Genomic DNA, 17,539 nt, shown 5'->3' on the forward strand with positions numbered 1-17,539 from the left:
ATAAATTACAGACATTAACTCAAAAGAGAATTAAATTCTAAGCGAATCCATGTGTAAATCTAGTTATGCATCTTAATTAGAGACTTAACCTCTACTAATTCATTTAATTCATTAGTTTTCCTGGCTGATTCAGGCAACCTGTTCAATGTTGTAATGGCACTGAAGAAGGAGCTATTGTATGAATTTTTCCTAGCGTATGGAATAAGAAATGTGACCTTATCTTTGTGTCTTTCTAAGTATCTTATCATGATTGTGTTTTTGCATTTGTAAGTTATGGTTCAGCGTTTTATGTACTATTACTATACTTTTTAGTCTTTTTGTCCTGTAGTGTTTACAGTCACGTCAACCCGCACAGCCAAGGGCGTCACCTCAAATATTTAAACAAAAATATTTTAAGTCTGCATTCCAACTCTCAAAAACATCCCTGGGATATATATAAAATAGAATGTATTTATTTAACAAATCAACTGCTAAATATTTGTTCAAACTTATTGACATTTGTAGGCCTACTGTTCTGATCATTGATAGCTTGTGAAATGCAATGTTTTTATTGTTACTAAACGTGGTCAGTATACTTTGACACAGGGCCGGATTTAAGGGAGGGCAAGTGGGGCTACAGCCCAGAAAACTTCTACAAGAAAGCGGCCCCCACAATAGAGAGAAAATATCTATTTTGGGATGGGTTAGCAATCCGCACTTTATCTGTTTTTTTTTTCATTTTTACCAGCAACACTTTAAATCTTAAAGTTGGCAACACTGTTGTAGTTAATTAAAAAGTGCCATCTTTTAGTGTGCTCGTATTCTCGTAATATATTACGGATCTACTACATTTTGTTATTCTTATATTTTCATTTTTACAATACCTCTATTCAAGTCACTTTTTAATGTTTATCTTGTTTGTTACTAAAATATGCATATTAAATTTTTTTTTTAAACGAAGGATAATAAAATTTAATTTACAAATTCTCGATTTCTTTTATGCTATGTCATGCTTTAAGATATTTTTTTTAAATAAATAAGATAATTTGTATTAAAACTTTCGAAAAAGCCCCGGGTCCTCCCCATACTTTAATCCGGCCCTTCATTGACGTATATTCTTTCTTCTTATATGTAATTTTAAAGAACACGTGACTGAATTATTTCTCCCACTTGGGGGCGCTCAATAATTTGAATTTTTACCTAATTTTTTAATAAATATATTCTTGGAATAACTAAGCACTATTCGACATTAGTTACTCTAAATGACCACTATGATCTTTTTCCCCAACCGATGTTTGTTCTCTTTCTTTCGATTCTATGTTTAATGACACACACTCTTTCGATTCTATGTTTAATGACACACACACACACATGTATATATATATATATATAATAAGGCTTTTATCTTCGAGTCCGAAGATCAGTAAGGAATGTAGTATTTCCCGTGGCTGCTGTGCAGCCCCAGATGTGACCTACATATTTTGCAACTTCCAAGACAAGCATAACCATTGTCCACAGGTGGTCGATTTAGATTTTCTTTTCGCCGTCTGCGTCTGTCCTCGGCAGCAGATTTTCTTTTGGTCTCAAATGTGTATCCCGCGACCTTTGTGTGTGACCTCCAGCTGTCTCGTTCTGAGTCCGCATGTAACCAGGTCCTCTCTTCTATGTCAGCTAAGGCAAGCTGGCACCTAAGCTGGTCTTTGAAGCGTTTCCGTGGGGCGCCTCTGTTACGTCGACCACTTTTTAGCTCACCAAAAAGACTGCCTTTGGCATACGTTCGTCTACCATTCGGGATACGTGCCCTACCCAGCGTAACAGCCGGACCATAAGAAGTCCCTCTATACTGTCCATACCAACGTTCGCAAGGACATCGTTGTTTGTAGTGCGGACTTGCCACCGTATGTCCATGATGGAGCGCAAGCATCTTTAGTGAAAGCGCTCAAATAGTTTTAGTTGCTTACTGTATAGTATCCATGTCTCAGATTCATATAGAAGTGTTGAGAGAACCACCTCCTGGTAGACATTGATTTTCGTAGGCTAGCGGAGCGATTTATTCTGCCTAACTCTAGCCTGAAGGCGTCCAAAAGCGCTACTGGCCCTGGCCAGACGGTTATCAACTTCCCTTTAAAGTGAGGCGACATTTGACACTAAACTACCCAGATATGTGAAGTGGTCTACGACGTTAAGGGACTGTCCGTTTACGGTGATCCTTGGGGCTGATTAGGTCTTATTGGGTGACTTGTGGAACATGACTTCTTTTTTCCCGAGGTTCATAGATAGACTTATAATGACTTTTACTAAAGAGTGTAGTAATCTTATCCACACAGACACATACTTACGCACACACTCATAGATTGCCCTTTCTCTCTTTAACAATAGTTAAGTATTGTTTTTATTTTTCGACCGTGTCTTAAAAAAAAACAAAAATGGACGAAGAAATGATAACTCGCGTTAAGCAATATTAGACAATAAAGGAATGTCTCCTATAATGACTAGATCTAAATCTAATTCTCCTCTAGATCTAGATTATATCGAATTAAGAATCCACATAATTGACAGATTGAATGCGACAGATTACCCTTAGATTTGTGGGATTATTAAGAGTGTTTTTATATTTAAAAAACTCTGTAACAAAGCGTTGTGTGCGTGTGTGTGGGGATTATTTTCTACTGGCCGTCCAAGGATGTAACAGGTGATCTAAAGAAAGGTGGGCTACAAACTGTGCTTTTGATACAAACTGGGCTTATAATCAGTTATAGTAAGGATGTTACTGTATTATAATTTTCAGGCAAGCCCCCTAGAAATATGAATTCCCCAGACAGCAGACTCCCCCCCCCCTTACAAATAACCTTTGAATACTTATACAATATGCATAAAAAAATAATGTAGACCCTGACTAGACTATGCCCTCGCCCCCCCCCCCCCCCCCCCACCTACTACCTTCTGGCGGCGGGCCTCTAAGGTATTGCAAGCGTTAACAAGAGGTTTGTATTGATTACCATTTTAATGTTTCTATAGAAAGAACGCTGATGCAATACTTATTACAAAGACGTGTCAGAGGTAGGGGGTTTGCTTACTGTCATGTCATCACACATTCCCTAAAATAGTTCATGAAAAATATATCAAGCATCCATTACCAGCATTTCCCTGGGGCTTATTTCAGATTGAATTTCTATAATAAACTAAGAAATCTTTTTTTTAAACATTTATTTTCGTACGTCCTGTTCTGATGATTGATAGATTGTGAAATTTGTATTGATAAGAAGCGTTGTCGGCTTGCTATCACATATTATTAGATATAATTAAAAAGTATTCTATCAAGAACGCGCAGTGTTAAAAAGACTTTGTTTTATTTTTATTTAGATTACGCCACACCAGTAAATATACTTGTCTGGGTAGGGATAAGGATAAAAGTGAAAATTAAGATTTTTTTGTTACAAAATAAATTCGTCTTTGCATTTTATTCATACTTTACTAAGTACAAAATCATGATCAAATTAACTTGACGAGCCATCTATAATAGAAGGTAGATTTCCAACATAAAGCCGATACACATTCAGATCTGCCTTTTAGATTTACTATCTACTAGCAAAATATCGCTTTTGTTTTTTTTTTTGAAGAGATGGAGATTAATTTGGATATGCATTTAAATGCCATTGACTATTACAGTAAATTAAGTATTGGAACTTATTGTTTTGGTTTCGCCCTTAAAATTCGCGTTATTATTTTATCAAATGAAATCTGACAATGCCTTTTTTTTAAATCGCGAGTAGGAATGGCGTTTTCCATATTGAATGACACCCCGAAATTACAATTGTATCTATTTTGAGAACATGCTTTGAGTTTTCAGGATATTTTAATAATTTCAGGAGATTTTCAAGACTTTTTGTATACTTTGTAATTTCAGGAGATTTCCAGGAGCTCCTGGAACATCAGGAGACCGCAGAAACCCTGTAATAAATTAAAATAATAATTTTCAACTAGAGTTAGAGCGGGGCCTATGAAAGTGCGGGGCCCACTGCGGCCTCATAGGTTGCAGTGCCCTAAGGCTTATGCTCCTATATTTGCGACGATGGATTGATAAGTGATGAGCTGAGGCGGGTATATTCGAATGAAAAGTGTAAATGATCATGAACTATATACAACTTCTAAATAACTTTGACTGCTCAACAGTGATATCTGGACGTGAATGCGTTAACATGTTTGTCATGTGTGTTATTGTAGGTTAAAGGTCGAATAAAAAAAAGTGTCTTAATTTGAAATTGGAATGTAAATTTCAGAAACCTTTTTTTTTTTAAACCTTCTGTTCATTGTATAGTAAATTATTTATCTGAAATCCCTGGAGCCAGTTACTCTCTAGAGTAGATAGTCTTCTTTGCAGCCTTTCACGTGACTAAAGTGGCCAGTCTTTGATACACACTCAAGGCTACAGGCTAGGCATTTAAGCATAAGCCTCTGCTTAGAGTATAAACAGAGAAATATTCATCATATTAAAAAGAAATATAGCTTACGAGTCTTACATCAGCAGTCTAATTAACTTTGCCATCACCAGCTGGTATGGTAATACTTCACTTGCACAAAGACTTAGAACAAACAGACTAATTAAAAAAGCATCGTATATCACTCGAACACAGCTACCATCTCTTGAAGAGCTTTTCCATGAAAGATGCCTTTCCAAAACACTCACGATTCTTAAAGATAACCTGCACCCATAAAACCACTGTTACATATGATCTGAACGAAGTGGTCGTCTCATTTCCATTAGAACTAAAACAGAAAGATTTAAAAACTCCTTCATCCCACTGTCGGTCAGAGTGTTACAAGATCATCTGTCATCATCGAGAACTACATAGAAGTCTAATTCATAAAGCGCTGGTTATGAGTGTGTATGTGTTTCGTGTGTGAATGTTGTTCGTATTTGCATCTATATTGTTATTGTTACAGTAGTTATGCTGAGGTTGTCAATTGTAGTCAAACTGAATTTCCATTTGATTGGATCAATAAAAATGTTCTTATCTTACCTTATTTAAAAATATAATTGCACTAAGACCCCTTTACTTTTTTTACATTAAATAAATATATTACTTTTCATAAATAAGCCCCCACCATTCTTATAAATTAAGTTCCCCCCCCCCCTTTTCAAAACTTGCGATCTATAAGGCCGATGGTGTAAAAGTCATCAGTTTTTATGGCCGACGGTTGAGACATAATATGGAGGCTTACGAATAATTACGAGTTCCAACGAAGTTCACCAACATTTTGAAAAAGTTGTACAATGGTTCATCATGCCAAGAAATACAGAACTGTTATCGTTTTCTTGTTACAACAGGAGTCAAACAAGGATGTATGCTTTCGCCCTTTTTTAAAATTTTGATTGATTGGGTCACGAGACAGACAGTCTCTGACAACAAAAAGGCATACAATGGACCCTAACACAACATCTGGAAGACCTGAATTTCACCTCGACATCTGCCTTTTCTCCCGGACTCCAAACTGACCAGACTCTCGAAATTAGCGAAGAAACAGGACTTTTATTCAACAAAAAGAAATCCTAGGTTATGAGGATCAATGACAGTATTAACAGACGGAAGCATGTAGTCCCAAGTTAGTCCTAAGAATATCTGAGTAAATAAAAAGTTTTGTTTTTTTCAAGACTTATTGGATAATACACTTTTAATGCATATTTCTGGAGAAAAAATATTTCTAAGCAATCAGAAAGTTCACAAACTAAACAATCCGAAATAAAACAAAAATTTGAAAATTAATATAAAACAGGAGAATTATATCAAATAGTCCTCTCTTCTCGTTGTCTTGACATACATTAAAATCATTTTTATTGATGTCTTCAGAAGAGGCTTGGGACCTCCTTATAAGTCTTGTCCAGGGAGTCCAATTACTTAAATCCGACACTGTTTGTTACCCTACTTAAAAATATTTTTTTGCTAATCTGCCAACTTTGTTTTTCTCCGGATCATAGTTATACATGTGTTTTACATACATATTATAGTCTGACCAGATTAGGCGCCATCTTGCCTTAGCTGGCATAGAGGAGAGCACCTGGTTGCATTCGGACTCAGAACGAGACAGCTGGTGGTCACAAATAAAGGCCGCGGGATACACTGAGACCAAAAGAAAATCCACTGCCGAGGAGAGACGTAGACGCGAAAAGAAAATCTTATTCGACCACCAGCGGACAATGGTTATGCCTGCGCTAGATGGCGAAATATGTAGGTCACAGCTGGTGCTGCGTAGCCAAGGGAAATACTGCATTATTCATTAATCTTGGGACTCGAAGACAAGCCTTATTATTATTATAATCTGACCATATTATTTTCACATTGCTAGCCAGTGTAGTTACGTTTTTATTATCAAACATAATTCTCTTCATTTCATTACTCCCCAGCTGTCTTGAAGTTAGAGCTACATGGGCTAACACTACGAAGTCTACATTCATGACAGATTTGCTTTTTGGAATCAGTTGAGTTGAAGGTCACCCGATGGTGGGAAGTCATCTATGGTTACCATTTCTATTCGGTGGTGGTCATTCAGAAGGACGAACTACGGACCCGGACCAAGAGGACACAGAGCATGCTGAAACCTTTCCTGTTGCTCGCTATCTTCTGGCTTATACTTCGAGGCGTCCATCTCGGTAAGTCATGTCGTTTAGTCAGGTGTCGAACTCGGGGCTTTAGTGACAACAGTCTGAAGTGCAATCCTTTTTTTTAAATAAACGATAAACTTAAAAGGCGGGTTGAGGTGACTGGATGGTAAAGCGCTTGTTTCCGAATCGAGAGGTTCCGGTCGAATCTCGGTGAACACTGGCATTTTGTAATTTTGGGATTTTTATGACATCCCTAAGTTCACCCTGTTCTAAAGAGAATCTGAATTTAGTTGATGAAAGTAAAGGCGGTTGGTCGTTGTGCTGGCCACATGACATCCTAATTAATCATCGGCCATAGTAACAGATGACCTTTACACCATCTGCCTCATAGATCGCAAGGTCCGAAAAGGGATACTTTAATACTTAATACTTACATTTGTGTTAACGTCCAGCCCCCGCCCCCCATTGTTTCCTTACTATTTTCTGACAAACTTGGAATCCAATTTATTCCGGCCATTTGGTGTGCTGGCCTCTACTTGGACCTCTGGTATCTCATGAGAAAATTCTTTATACGCTGCAAAACTATCCTTTTCTAAGTACGAGGCCACACAGTATTCCAACCCTTAAGTTTCGGCACTGCTTTTCTTGCTGGTCGTTGCGAATTCCTATCCAATCAATTGACTTTACATTGGCTTTGAAGAAGTAAAACTGTAAGAAAAGAATCTAACAAAAATAAATTAATAAATAGAAAACAAAGAAACAACAAGCAAAAAAAAAAACCAACAACAACGCACACACTGACAGACAGACTGCACAAAACCAAAAGGGCTTAGCACTATTGTAGTCGATAAAAAAATAAGATTATAAAATAAAATACCAAGAACTAGTTTTAATAAACACTCTAAAATATTTCAAATTGTAATGGGTCTTAGATCTTTTCCTATCGCACTGTAAACCATCTTTGACATCTTAAAATCTCAACAGAAAACAATTCACAATGTTCCAGAGTTTGTTCAAGTGTGTACACCACACTTAAAGAGATACACCCATCTGATAGGGACCTCACTGTTTTCACAACTTGATTGCGCTTTGTGGAGGACAAATATTGTCCTACTTAATTGTCCCAGGCTTTTTCCTCCGCTGTTTTCACGCCATTCCGAAAAGAAAACATTAAAGGAGCCAAAGTCAATGGCTCCTGTTGGGCCCAATGAGCTTTGTTCAACGATTTCGGGGGAAAACAAAATATAGCATCCACTCCGTAAGTCTTTTGTATTTCTAGAGGTAGTATGTTTTCAGAATATAGATGCGACTAAAAAACTGAACATAATAACATATACATCCAGAATAGTTTTACAGACCTCAACTATATACACATACACATAAAAGCTAATTAGGTCAGCTCGTTACGAAACCAGCCAATCAAGTTGTAATTTTAAAATGGGACATAATTTATAATTAGACTACATGTCGGCTGTATCTTAGATATTTGATCAAGCCACATCAATTTCACCCCCAGGTTTGTATTGTCCAAAAATAAAACCTATTTCGTCATATTCTAAATTAGATCAATATATTCTAGAGACACAATTTGAATGTACCATGAAAGTCTGTCTGACGAGAGAACCTGCCCCCCCCCCCACTCACCCCATCAGCATTCACATAAGGAAAAAAAAACCTAATTTGGCCAATCGGTCACTCAGAGTGGGACTCATTGTGAAAGTCGGACGGCGAGTCCATCGAGTCCAGGCTTCTTGTTCGTACATCTTAGTGTCAGCGGCAATTGCCTATGTCGATGGAAAAGTTTCTATTAATATACCACTTCAAACGTACATATTGTCTACACAGAAAAAATCTGATAATCAACCCAGAAAAACTCTGAAAAACACAAACGTTGAACACTATTTCTACCCACAATCTTGTTAGCTACCTTTGTTTTGTCAAATACATGTTTTTGTTTTTTTCTTTCGCGCTAGAGAAACTCGAGGATTGCTTGTCTGGCTTGAAATGGTCAGAGTGGACATTACTCATATATTTTATTCTAAACTTTAAACTATAAACTGGTCCAGTTAAACTGATTTTTAGTAGCCCCCGAAAAGGGTGAAAAGACGCTGTTAGTTTTGTGTAAAATGTCTGTCCGTCGGTCCGTCCCGTTTAGATCTCGTAAACTAGAAAAGATAGTAAAAATCCGACATCATAATATTTTAGATCATTCAAAGTTCTGATGCAATGGCTACTTTTTTTCTTTTCTGAAAGTGAAAAATCTAATTTTTTAAATCCATTATGCGAGTAGTTTTTTCATAAAAATACACCACTTTTACAACTATTCACTATTAATAGTAACAAACAAGGGAGGCGGCTCTTTAGTAGAGGGGATAATAATCTGCCATATTTTTAACACATTTATGCAAATGGTTTTAGATTTTTTGTCAAAAAACATTTTTTTTTACAATTGTATTGCTAAGTTAGGTACGTTCTGTCATACTACCTACTACATTTACACACAAAAAATGTTTTCTTTTTTTTTAAAGAGAAAAAAATCTATTTAGTATGAATATAAGCAGAAAATAATTTAAAACAAGAATTAATAAGTAGTTTTTCATACTATCGCGTGAACTGCCAGAAAGCACGTAAACAATAGAACACTGAAGTAAAGGAAATTTATTTTTTCTTGAGGATATGAATAACACATTGACTCTTTACAAAACAATTAAATCAATTAGATATTCTTTATAAGACATCAGTTAGGCCAGGTCACGTCTAACTTCACATTCACTTTCACCTATCCTTTGGTCTGGTAGACCGCTGGGGCACCACACAAGATCTGTCAACCTTCTTTCTCCATTCTTCTCTGTCTTTTTTCTTTGATAGAATTTCCTTCTGATGTTCTTTCTGAAAATATTGAAAAAGGCATTTACCTATCTGGGTGGACCACTTCGGGGGGCCGATATTGAGTTTGTGTTTCCTTGTTATGTTATTGATTGTATTCGTTTCTTACCGGTAACCTTGTGTTAATCGTTAATGTTAGAGACTTGAACTCGGATAAGTCACTAGTTTTCCTGGCTGATTCACGCAACCCGTGCAATGCTCTAATGGCACTAGGGGGGGGGGGGTAAGAGCACTTAAGAGAATTCCTACTAGCATAAAGAAAAAGTAAAATACCTTTATCATTGTGTCCCTTTGAGTATTTTATTAGTTTTATTTTTTGTATTATTGTTTATATTTTTATTACGGTTAAGTGTTAAGTGTATTATTACACCTTTACTTGCCAGTCTTCTGCCCCAAGTGTCTCTAGTTTAATGTCAATATTCCTTTGTTATAAGTCTCACATCTCTCTTTTTTCGTCTGACCTAGCTTCTTGAGTCGGTGTTTCACGTTTCAGTGTCTCATATAATTAAAAGGCGGGTCGGGAGTGGGGAATACAGGTTTAAATTCACCAGATTTGGCGGCCTTATGTTAATAGGAGGTTAATGAAAAGCCATAAGAACTGGTGTGGCTAGAGACATGCACGTGCAAAGGAGGCCAGAGAGAAGAGCCAAGCCTTACAAGGGAGGATACCCGCCCCTCCACCCCCAGGTTTAATTACAATGTTAATGATGAAACAACTCAGTAAATCAAACTTGGGTTTTAAGAATTAGAATTATAACAGAATGAAAGTTTTTGAGAAATTCATCATTCGCGATGAAATTTTCTCCAGATTCTGATTGTGTACATTATAAGTGGAAGGCCTCTTACTGAGTTAATGGAGAGTCTATTTCTTTCTTACTGAGTCAATGGAGAGTCTATTTCTTTCTTACTGAGTCAATGGAGAGTCTATTTCTTTCTCACTGAGTCAATGGAGAGTCTATTTCTTTCTTACTGAGTCAATGGAGAGTCTATTTCTTTCTTACTGAGTCAATGGAGAGTCTATTTCTTTCTTACTGAGTCAATGGAGAGTCTATTTCTTTCATACTGAGTCAATGGAGAGTCTATTTCTTTCATACCGAGTCAATGGAGAGTCTATTTCTTTCTTACTGAGTCAATGGAGAGTCTATTTCTTTCATACCGAGTCAATGGAGAGTCTATTTCTTTCTTACTGAGTCAATGGAGAGTCTATTTCTTTCTTACTGAGTCGAGAGTCTATTTCTTTCTCACTGAGTCAATGGAGAGTCTATTTCTTTCTTACCGAGTCAATGGAGAGTCTATTTCTTTCTCACTGAGTCAATGGAGAGTCTATTTCTTTCTTACTGAGTCAATGGAGAGTCTATTTCTTTCATACCGAGTCAATGGAGAGTCTATTTCTTTCTTACTGAGTCAATGGAGAGTCTATTTCTTTCTTACTGAGTCAATGGAGAGTCTATTTCTTTCTCACTGAGTCAATGGAGAGTCTATTTCTTTCTTACTGAGTCAATGGAGAGTCTATTTCTTTCTTACTGAGTCAATGGAGAGTCTATTTCTTTCTCACTGAGTCAATGGAGAGTCTATTTCTTTCTTACTGAGTCAATGGAGGGTATATTTCTTTCTTACTGAGTCAATGGAGAGTCTATCTCTTTCTTACTGAGTCAATGGAGAGTCTATTTCTTTCTTACTGAGTCAATGGAGAGTCTATTTCTTTCTTACTGAGTCAATGGAGAGTCTATTTCTTTCTTACTGAGTCAATGGAGAGTCTATTTCTTTCTCACTGAGTCAATGGAGAGTCTATTTCTTTCTTACTGAGTCAATGGAGAGTCTATTTCTTTCTTACTGAGTCAATGGAGAGTCTATTTCTTTCTTACTGAGTCAATGGAGAGTCTATTTCTTTCATACCGAGTCAATGGAGAGTCTATTTCTTTCTTACTGAGTCAATGGAGAGTCTATTTCTTTCTTACTGAGTCCAGAGTCTATTTCTTTCTCACTGAGTCAATGGAGAGTCTATTTCTTTCTTACCGAGTCAATGGAGAGTCTATTTCTTTCTTACTGAGTCAATGGAGAGTCTATTTCTTTCTTACTGAGTCAATGGAGAGTCTATTTCTTTCTCACTGAGTCAATGGAGAGTCTATTTCTTTCTTACTGAGTCAATGGAGAGTCTATTTCTTTCTTACTGAGTCAATGGAGAGTCTATTTCTTTCTCACTGAGTCAATGGAGAGTCTATTTCTTTCTTACTGAGTCAATGGAGGGTATATTTCTTTCTTACTGAGTCAATGGAGAGTCTATTTCTTTCTTACTGAGTCAATGGAGAGTCTATTTCTTTCTTACTGAGTCAATGGAGAGTCTATTTCTTTCTTACTGAGTCAATGGAGAGTCTATTTCTTTCTTACTGAGTCAATGGAGAGTCTATTTCTTTCTCACTGAGTCAATGGAGAGTCTATTTCTTTCTTACTGAGTCAATGGAGAGTCTATTTCTTTCTTACTGAGTCAATGGAGAGTCTATTTCTTTCTTACTGAGTCAATGGAGAGTCTATTTCTTTCATACCGAGTCAATGGAGAGTCTATTTCTTTCTTACTGAGTCAATGGAGAGTCTATTTCTTTCTTACTGAGTCCAGAGTCTATTTCTTTCTCACTGAGTCAATGGAGAGTCTATTTCTTTCTTACCGAGTCAATGGAGAGTCTATTTCTTTCTTACTGAGTCAATGGAGAGTCTATTTCTTTCTTACTGAGTCGAGAGTCTATTTCTTTCTCACTGAGTCAATGGAGAGTCTATTTCTTTCTTACCGAGTCAATGGAGAGTCTATTTCTTTCTTACCGAGTCAATGGAGAGTCTATTTCTTTCTTACTGAGTCGAGAGTCTATTTCTTTCTCACTGAGTCAATGGAGAGTCTATTTCTTTCTTACCGAGTCAATGGAGAGTCTATTTCTTTCTTACTGAGTCAATGGAGAGTCTATTTCTTTCTTACTGAGTCAATGGAGAGTCTATTTCTTTCTTACTGAGTCAATGGAGAGTCTATTTCTTTCTTACCGAGTCAATGGAGAGTCTATTTCTTTCTTACTGAGTCAATGGAGAGTCTATTTCTTTCTTACTGAGTCAATGGAGAGTCTATTTCTTTCTTACTGAGTCAATGGAGAGTCTATTTCTTTCTTACTGAGTCAATGGAGAGTCTATTTCTTTCTTACTGAGTCAATGGAGAGTCTATTTCTTTCTTACTGAGTCAATGGAGAGTCTATATCTTTCTCACTGAGTCAATGGAGAGTCTATTTCTTTCTTACTGAGTCAATGGAGAGTCTATTTCTTTCTTAATGAGTCAATGGAGAGTCTATTTCTTTCTTACTGAGTCAATGGAGAGTCTATTTCTTTCTTACTGAGTCAATGGAGAGTCTATTTCTTTCTTACTGAGTCAATGGAGAGTCTATTTCTTTCTTACTGAGTCAATGGAGAGTCTATTTCTTTCTTACTGAGTCAATGGAGAGTCTATTTCTTTCTTACTGAGTCAATGGAGAGTCTATTTCTTTCTTACTGAGTCAATGGAGAGTCTATTTCTTTCTTACTGAGTCAATGGAGAGTCTATTTATTTCTTACTGAGTCAATGGAGAGTCTATTTCTTTCTTACTGAGTCAATGGAGAGTCTATTTCTTTCTTACTGAGTCAATGGAGAGTCTATTTCTTTCTTACTGAGTCAATGGAGAGTCTATTTCTTTCTTACTGAGTCAATGGAGAGTCTATTTCTTTCTTACTGAGTCAATGGAGAGTCTATTTCTTTCTTACTGAGTCAATGGAGAGTCTATTTCTTTCTTACTGAGTCAATGGAGAGTCTATTTCTTTCTTACTGAGTCAATGGAGAGTCTATTTCTTTCTTACTGAGTCAATGGAGAGTCTATTTCTTTCTTACTGAGTCAATGGAGAGTCTATTTCTTTCTCACTGAGTCAATGGAGAGTCTATTTCTTTCTTACTGAGTCAATGGAGAGTCTATTTCTTTCATACTGAGTCAATGGAGAGTCTATTTCTTTCTTACTGAGTCAATGGAGAGTCTATTTCTTTCTTACTGAGTCAATGGAGAGTCTATTTCTTTCTTACTGAGTCAATGGAGAGTCTATTTCTTTCTTACTGAGTCAATGGAGAGTCTATTTCTTTCTTACTGAGTCAATGGAGAGTCTATTTCTTTCTTACTGAGTCAATGGAGGGTCTATTTTGTTCCCCTGGCAATCAAATCATTAAATAAGAACAATCTGGTATAAACTTTGTCACATGTAAATTATGAGTGAGTCTGGTGTGAATGTACACTTTGGTTTCTTATAGTTATAATGTTTTTTGTTTGGTGTAATACACAAATTGTAAGACAAATTTCCTTACGGATAATAAAGATTATTATTATTATTATTATTTCTTTCTTACTGAGTCAATGGAGGGTCTATTTCTTTCTTTTTGCCACTACGCGTTGATAAAAGAAACTTTTTTTTTCCAAAAGAAACATTCACAGGAACAGCTTGAATATACAAACATCACTGGAACAGCTTGAACATACTAACATCACTAGAACAGCTTGAATATAAAAACATCACTGGAACAGCTTGAATATACAAACATCACTGGAACAGCTTGAACATACTAACATCACTGGAACAGCTTGAATATAAAAACATCACTGGAACAGCTTGAATATACAAACATCACTGGAACAGCTTGAATATACAAACATCACTGGAACAGCTTGAATATACAAACATCACTGGAACAGCTTGAATATACAAACATCACTGGAACAGCTTGAATATACAAACATCACTGGAACAGCTTGAATATACAAACGTCACTGGAACAGCTTGAATATACAAACATCACTGGAACAGCTTGAATATACTAACATCACTGGAACAGCTTGAATATACAAACATCACTGGAACAGCTTGAATATACTAATATCACAGGAACAGCTTGTATGTACAAACATTATGGGAACAGCTTAAATATACAAACATTACAGGGACAGTTTGAACATACAAACATCACTGTTCATGGAGAAATTTGTTTCGAAAAGGTGTCCCTTACCTATGCAACAAATAGTTAGACCAGACGTATGCAACAGGAGGACAGATTTTTCTTTTTGAGGTTGCCTACCCCGTGCATCTGTGGTTTTCGTTGCGCTAATGATCAACTGAGAGAAATCTCTTGCTCTAAGAAATGTTACTTAATAACTAGTCTCACTACCAAAGATCTATTGACAGGTTTTCTTAAATTAATGTGTAGGTCATGTTTTTTTTAATAGAGCAGTGAGATTTATAACAAACGAATATTCCATTTTGATTAGAGTAACACCATAAGTAAAATCATCAAACTTAGAGACAGTTCAGGACAGAAGAAAAAAAACAACTGAAGTAGCCATAATACGTAAGACACTAATCCACAAGGATACGTGAAAGTGAATGTAAAGTTAGATGTGAACCTGGTCTAACTAGTTTGTGGTCTATAGGGCAGATGATGTAAAGTTCATCTGTTTTTGTGGCCTACGGTTAACGAGGGTGTCATGTAGCCAACACAACGACCAACCGCCTTTGCTTTTCCTCAACTAATGTAAGGTACCCATTAGAGCTGGGTAGACTCAGAAGTTGAAAATCCCAGTCTTCACCAGGATTCGAACCCGGGACCCTCGGTTCGAACTAAATAAGTTAATTTCTTTGAAAAGGTTCAATCTCATTTTCGAATCCTCAAAAAAAAAAAAAAAAATTTCCGCTTTTTAGAAAAATGTTCATGAAAATGATATTTATAAGATTACTATTCGTCTTAAATTAGGTCTAACATATAATGCATACTAATTAGCTTTTTCTTATAAAAAACTGCTTGCATAATTGATTTTAAAAATTAGAATTTTCGCTTTCAGGAAAAAAAAAGTAGCCGTTGCATCAGAACTTTGAATGGTCTAAAATATTGTGAAGTCGGATTTTCAATATCTTTTCTAGTTCTTAAATTAATGTGTAGGTCATGGTTTTTTTAAATAGAGCAGTGAGATTTATAACAAACGAATATTCCATTTTGATTAGAGTAACACCATAAGTAAAATCATTAAACTTAGAGACAGTTCAGGACAGAAGAAAAAAAACAACTGAAGTAGCCATAATACGTAAGACACTAATCCACAATTTACAAATAGAAAAACGAAACCTAATGAAATACTCAGAAAGACACAAAGATAGAAGTACATTTCTTATTCAATACACTTGAACAAATTCATGCAAGTGCTGCTTCTTCCCTAGTGTCATTAGAATGGAATGGGTTGCCTGAATCAGCCAGGAAAGCTAACGACTTAGCAGAGTTTAAGTCACTGATTAACATGTATGACTAGATTGACATATGAAATGCGTAGGGCGTAATTATCTTCTTTTTTGAAGTAACGTCTGTAATATATAAGTTAAGATGTTTTTTTAATTGTCTTTTTTGGTGAGGCTTTGCTTTCCTTTCTGTCTTTCTTTGGGCGTGCAGGTGTCATGTAACCCCACCGACACTTTGGGCGTGCAGGTGTCATGTAACCACACCGACACTTTAGGCGTGCAGGTGTCATGTAACCCCACCGACACCTTGGGCGTGCAGGTGTCATGTAACCCCACCGACACTTTGGGCGTGCAGGTGTCATGTAACCCCACTGACACTTTGGGCGTGCAGGTGTCATGTAACCCCACCGACAAATGATTTGAAGTACTGGTCCAATGATGGAAAATCTTTAACATAATATCACATTTCTTTAAGTGCTGTAAGCGTGTCATCATTGATGGAAGAGTTATACATGCTGCGAGGGCGGTGTTGGATCAAACCCAACTGGACGTCCAATGCCCGATACATGGCAAGCCCTTCAACGCAAGCGTCACACCTTCATGGAGGACCTCAGAACAGTGGACACCAGGTGGGAGGAGGCTTCAGACATTGCCAATGGCAGATCTTTATGGAGACAACTTGCCGCCGAATGCGCCGAACGGCGCAGGAGAACCTAAGTCTAAGTAAGTCTATGCGTTTAAACCAGAAAATACAAAGAATTAATCCGTTTACTGGACAATGCAGTTAACTGCAGCGTGAAACTCAGACATTTTCACAATTAAGACCAATGTCTGCTGGACAGAGGACACGAACACCATGGGATTCGACCATCGGTTCGAAACCAAGCGGTTTATCATTTCGTTATAACCACGACCAGTTGTGTTGTACAATTAGGTCAAATATTATGTAGATATAAAGTAACGTGTAACATAGTCATGAAGATGTAATTAATAGTCAAACAGTGAACTGATACAACTATTTTCACTTCAACACATTATCAGTGCTTATTGTTTCTCAATAATTTTGAAAATGACAATTAGCGCTGTGTTTTTTTTTTTCAAGTGTGGATTCTCAACCCCTCGGTGAGACAAAATATTCCGAGGAAATGGCCCATATTCATGTCAGTTTGCCCCCAGGGCATGTATGGTATTGACTTCCGCCTGCGTCATCACGGTCAACTTTAAGAACTTATCCCGTAGCGTCTGTTACAAGGGGGAGAAAAAAGCCTGCCCCAGAGATGTAACAGTCGCGTCAATATGTTCTTATAGACTTCCGGTCCAATTACAGCGATCGTCTTCTTGTGTTTTACATGGATAGTCTACATTTGAATGGACCACTTAATCACATGGTGCCCAATATTGGACAAAACGACCCATTTGATCTTATATAGTCGCACAGTCAGTAAAGATTGCTACACTGTTGCCACGACTGTTTCTTGGTAATCATTTGAGTACTCCAAAATATGATCAAAACTAACAAATGACAATGCAATAGCCAGAAAGACTGATGTACATGACATAAGCGTTTTTTTCTTTTGTTTTTTTTCTTTATTTTTTCTTTAAATGTTTGTAAATTGCAAAGTAAACTATAATGTCAGGGAATTATCTCAAGGTATGTACGCATGATAATTGAAAGAATAATCTTGAGGCGCTTGCTGTCGAAGATGGTTCTAAAGCAGGGGTTCTCAACCTGTGGGTCGAGACCCCTTGGGGGGTCGATTGACGATTTGTCAGGGGTCCCCTAAGACCATCGAAAATATGGAT

At 36.8% G+C, this 17,539-nt stretch overlaps 1 protein-coding gene across 1 annotated transcript in view; it reads left to right on the forward strand.

The window, feature by feature from the left end:
* LOC106078282 (neuronal acetylcholine receptor subunit beta-4-like) overlaps nucleotides 1-17,539 on the forward strand; it is a 136,185-nt gene that overhangs the window by 29,970 nt on the left and 88,676 nt on the right. The window contains exon 2 of the mRNA XM_056035293.1: nucleotides 6,383-6,628. Within this exon, the coding sequence (XP_055891268.1) occupies nucleotides 6,568-6,628 (61 nt within the window). The 5' untranslated portion in view covers nucleotides 6,383-6,567. The remainder of the gene's footprint in view (nucleotides 1-6,382; nucleotides 6,629-17,539) is intronic.

Source organism: Biomphalaria glabrata, chromosome 7 (genome assembly GCF_947242115.1).
Source record: "Biomphalaria glabrata chromosome 7, xgBioGlab47.1, whole genome shotgun sequence".
NCBI classification, from domain to species: domain Eukaryota; kingdom Metazoa; phylum Mollusca; class Gastropoda; family Planorbidae; genus Biomphalaria; species Biomphalaria glabrata.